At 46.6% G+C, this 4,872-nt stretch overlaps 1 protein-coding gene across 1 annotated transcript; it reads right to left on the reverse strand.

Moving 5' to 3' along the window:
* Nucleotides 1–1,092: 1,092 nt before the first annotated feature.
* On the reverse strand, nt 1,093–3,406 carry edn1 (endothelin 1). Its single transcript, XM_084484644.1, has 5 exons — nt 3,317–3,406; nt 2,908–3,049; nt 2,626–2,778; nt 2,212–2,304; nt 1,093–1,444 (listed from the first exon to the last, which is right to left on the reverse strand). Exons 1-5 carry the CDS (start codon nt 3,375–3,377, stop codon nt 1,291–1,293), a joined length of 603 nt encoding a protein of 200 aa, XP_084340770.1. The 5' UTR covers nt 3,378–3,406; the 3' UTR covers nt 1,093–1,290.
* Nucleotides 3,407–4,872: the final 1,466 nt, after the last annotated feature.

Here is a 4,872-nt window from a genome sequence, read left to right on the forward strand (position 1 = left end):
CACACACACACACACACACACACTGCTGCTTCTCTCTCTATCTCTATTGCTCTCTCTCTCTGTCTTCCACTCTGTGTCTCTCAATGTCTCTCTACCAGTCTCTCTCTCTGTCTCTGTATGTCTCTCTACCCCTCTCTCTCTGTTTCTCTATATCTCTCTTTCTCTCTCTCTCTCCTTTACTCATCAGCACATCAAACCAATCCTGGTGTTTGATAGCATTCCCCTGTCTGTAGATTCTGTGGAGGTTCTGTGTTGACCAAGGCAGTCGTATACAAACGTCTCTTGGTTTACATTCATGTCTATTCCGTTACCGGGGCCATTACTAAAGGTTAGAGGTTAAATTTGGCTATTGTTCAACCTACAGTGGTAGCAACTATATCATAAAAGGGATACGTAATGAAACACTGTAGGCCAACATATTGTATGTTGATGTGAAAAAGAGAAGAAATGCAAACACACAGTTCAACTTTTGTTTAGTGTGCAACGTTTTTTATATTTAAAGTTCTGCCTGAATCAGGGCAACTTGACGGCAACACATTTCATAGAAATGATAAAAGAGCGAAACATCCATACGGACGACCAATGTGGTCCTTAGTAGAGTACAATCTGTAACATGTGAATAAATACACAGCATAGCGGTAATAATATATGCAGAATAATAATAAGTTATGAGAAAAAAATGTGCCCCTTGTTGGGTGAATTCAGTCAATGACAAAAACATCTTTCTTTCAGCGATCACATTGATCACTACAACAGTACAACAGCTCTTTACACGCGACTGGCCTCTTGCTGTGTAACATTTAGACATCCACACCGTATATTAGTACATTCAGCTTCATGGAGAACCCTCTCAACAGAGGAGCGGTTCTGAGGTTCTGCTGGAGTGTTCTCCTCTGAGGTCAACAGAGACCCAGACGACGTTGTGAAGAGTAATGGTGGTCTTTGAGTTTCCACCCGGTCACCCTGATCACTCTGCAACCAGGGGCCGTCCAAGACCTTCAAGTCCCCGGGGGTCCAAGCCCCCTTTAGTTCAGTCTTTCCACCCATAAGCAGAACTCCTGACTGCCTTCCCCTCCCAGAGGAAGTGTGGAACCGAGCAAGTCCAGTGGCCAGCTCTCTGCCGGCCGCGGCGGCCATTTTAGGGTTATGTTACGACCCCTAGCCATAGGCTAGGCCGGCTAGGCCACAACGGCGTCTTATTTTCTAGCTTCTGGTGCTGATGGCATCCTCTCTCCGTAAACGGCGAGGAGGCGGGGTTAGTGGTTTTGAGGAGGTGCCGCGGGGGGCTCTCTAGGACGTGACGTGCTCCTCCACCTTCTCCTCCTCCTCCTCCGCCCTCCTCCACCTCCTCGACCTCCACACCTCCAGGACGCTGCGGGTCTGCGCCACGGCGCGTAGCGCGACCGGGGACGCCGTCTTCTTCGCGTTCTCGCCGTTTGTTCGCCTGTTAAAAACACAAGAGGAGAAGGACGGCGGTGAGTAATCAAAGTGTCCGTGAAACACCGCAGACTGAACTTTGGGGTTACAAGTGGACGTGTTTAGGATTATCTGGGGTGGGGACACCGCTGTCAGTCAAAAGCGTAGACTTCAATACACTTCAAAAACGAGTCAAACGGTGTCCTTGACATGTCACGCACACATGGTTTTGTGATGAATGCGGGGTAGATTCTGTGTGTGTGTTTTGGGCTTTTATGTACGAGTCGAACGAGCAGCAACAGCCGCCCGTCCCCCGCTGCCGGGAGCAGGTCAGCCCGGTGCAGAGACGACGTGATGGGACATGAAAGACGCCGTGCCTCCATTACTGCCTCACTCTGACAGTTTGGCCAGGAGGGAATGTGGCGGGACGGGGCCGACTCTATTTTAGGACAACGCATCGACAAAAGAAGGACGATTAACCCTTAATAATTTAAGACCTAGGGGATAAAAGCGACATTCGTCGTTGGGATGTCGGATATTAAATCCGTGACTTGAGGGATAGTCTAGTAGAAACCCTTCACTTTAAACCCGTCCATCAACACATGGAGTAATCCCACAACAGTAGTACGAGAAGTGGTCTGCCTGCCAAGAAACACACTCGCTCCCACGCCTTCGCATTGCGTGAGCGAATATCATTATGTGTGGGTTTATTTTGCAAAATAAACCCCAGGTATTTCCCTTCTTTTCTGCGTGCCTCCTACTGTCACCGAAGAATTTCTTTTTTTTCGTGCGTACCTTTTCATCCTTGGGGTGCGCGCGCAGCCCGCCCCGGAGCAGCCCTCGCCCTCCGCGCGCCGGATCTTCTTGCCTGGCGACGATTTGTTTTGCCTGCAGGATAAAAGGCGTCGGAAACCGCGATTAGATGACAGGAATCATATGTCATGGCGTGTCGAGGAACACAAACAAGTGTGCGTGTGTGCAGCGGATTGGAAACATTCACGTGGGAGTCCAATTATCCGTATAATCCCATATATATTATGATTATGTAGACTCTTAACACATTAGTGCTATGGGCTAGATTTGATCTGATCTTTGATCTTAATAGAGGCTCCCAGCCAGGTGTTTGATTTAAGCGTTATAACCTACAATTAAAACACGGCTATATTAGCAGACGTAGCCTCCATATGACACAATAGGCCGTAGGCCTACCTGAGTTGGTGTTCCGGATGACAGAAGTTTTTACAGGCGCTGTCGTGTCCCTTGAGGCACCTGCAGCGGGGGCCCCCGTGGCTCTTAGCGGAAGGCTCCTCGGCGGAGCGCCTCCTCCTCGGCATGTTTCCCAGCCCGTACGAGACGATGCGTCTGGAAAGAAACACAACATTGCTATTAGACGGCGATTCTGCTAAAAAAAAAAAATACTAACATGAGGAATACAACGTGGACTTCAATGATGATGTTGGGTCTATTTCTTAAGCAGCGAGGGCTACTCACTCTGGCGTGTTGACCCAGATGATGTCCAGGTGACAGAAGTAGACGCACTCGTGGTCTAGGAAGGTCGCGCAAGAGCATCGCTTGTTCCGGACGTGACTCACGAGGCTGGCCGCGGGGACCTCGCTTGCGGGAGCAGACACAACTGCGATAAGGGAAAAGAAAGAAACTTATTTAATTTCAGCAAATGTCATGGCTGGATAGTTTCCTATTTGTCGTCATGCATGATTGCAAAGAGACATTTGGAAACGAAGTTTGTAGTCTGCGTTAAAACATTGACGCGTCAATGTTTTGGCTTGACTTGAAAGTCCGCATCTACTCTTGCACGGAGCGCATTAAACATACATGTGTTAAGAACTGGCATGCTAAATACACTTTCCAAAGCTAAATGAGTGAAGCGTTGACTATTTACCTGTGTTCAACACTGCGGACAGCATGATCGACAGCAGGGAGATCACCGCGCGTAAATCCATCTTTAAAAGTATTTCTAACAGGAAGACTTCTTGTCTTTCTCACAAAAATAAAATCAGTTTTTGTCGCGAAAGTAATAATCCTAAAGGTAGAAGTCACAAAAAATCCACTTGTTCTTCTTGAACTTGTGGAGAAAAGCGTTGAAGCGATCTGTTGCAGGAGCGTCTTTTTAGTTGCGTCTCTCGGCGCGTCAGTCTCGAGGTCTAGTGATGTCTACCCGCACGAGCAAGCCCAAAGACTTTATATACAAGTGCTTCCCCGCGCCCCCCCTCCTCCCCCTCTCTCCCGCCTCCCCCCTCCCTGGAGGAGTCGCGTGTATAACGTTTTTTTGTCCTTTGGCTCAATCGCAGACAATGCTGTTTGTTGGTGGTCACCGATAAGCAACGTGCAGGCCGAGATAAGAACTCCGAAATTCCACGGTTCCGAAGAGACCGCGAGGACGGCGACGCCGGGTGTCTGTGAGCCTGTGCCAAGAAAACTTAAAAAAAAAAAAAACACACACCCAATCTCTGGTCTGCGGACCGACTGGGGGTGCAGTTATAAGGTTGAACCACGAGGGGGAAGCAGACCGACCAGGATGTCTCACCAGTTTGGTAGACTGTCTCTGGATATTACGCAGGACGCGATTGCAGTGTGGCTTTGCGGATTTATTGAGTGTATTATTTTATTGAATAAGGCCAATACCTATATAATATATATAATTCATAGTGATATGTAGCTAAGTATTTTTGTTACGCATACATTTTGTGAAATCAGTCCTTGTAGGACTATTGTAGAACATCTAGTTTGGCTCAAGTTTGAGAAATTAACGTTACGATGTGCATTGGTCTAATGTAATGGATATGGATGGAATGCTGATTGTGTGTGTAATGGATATGGATGGAATGCTGACAGTTTGTAAAAACGGATGACTTATTCATATGCTTATGAACAATTCTACTTGGAGGAAGGCTATTGTATAAATAGTTATTATTATTATTATACTATTACAGTATGTCATTTTATTTAATAACATTGTTATTTTTAATTATTTTCAGCCTGATCAAATTAAGCCAGTAATGAAATGATAACCCCTATCCGCTGAGGAAAAAAGGCTTTCACACTGGTATGGTGGCCTGATTATGTAAGTGGCGTCTGGGTCCATTAAACAATAATGTGAAGTAAAGTTTTTTTTAGTTAGGAATTCACAGGCTCTATGACAGCAATCAACAACAACACACATCTTTATTTACTCGGTAATAACCGTCAATAACCCCTGTTAACAGGTTGTTGGGCCACTTTGCTACCCTGGAAATCCAGAGTTCTCGCGAGAGCACAATTTGAATTTGCTCAGCAAGTCACTCTGGGAATGAGCAATATAATCCCTCCCCGATCACATAGGTGTATTTGATATAGGCGGGCCAAAAGCGTTGCTGTTTTACTGATCGGATACAGCAAGTCTTATCTATTGATTTGCTCCGCTGGTCTGGATACGTCACCCTTTGTATTCTTCTGATT

Source organism: Micromesistius poutassou (genome assembly GCF_964030765.1).
Source record: "Micromesistius poutassou genome assembly, chromosome: 20".
Classification (NCBI taxonomy): Eukaryota; Metazoa; Chordata; class Actinopteri; order Gadiformes; family Gadidae; genus Micromesistius; species Micromesistius poutassou.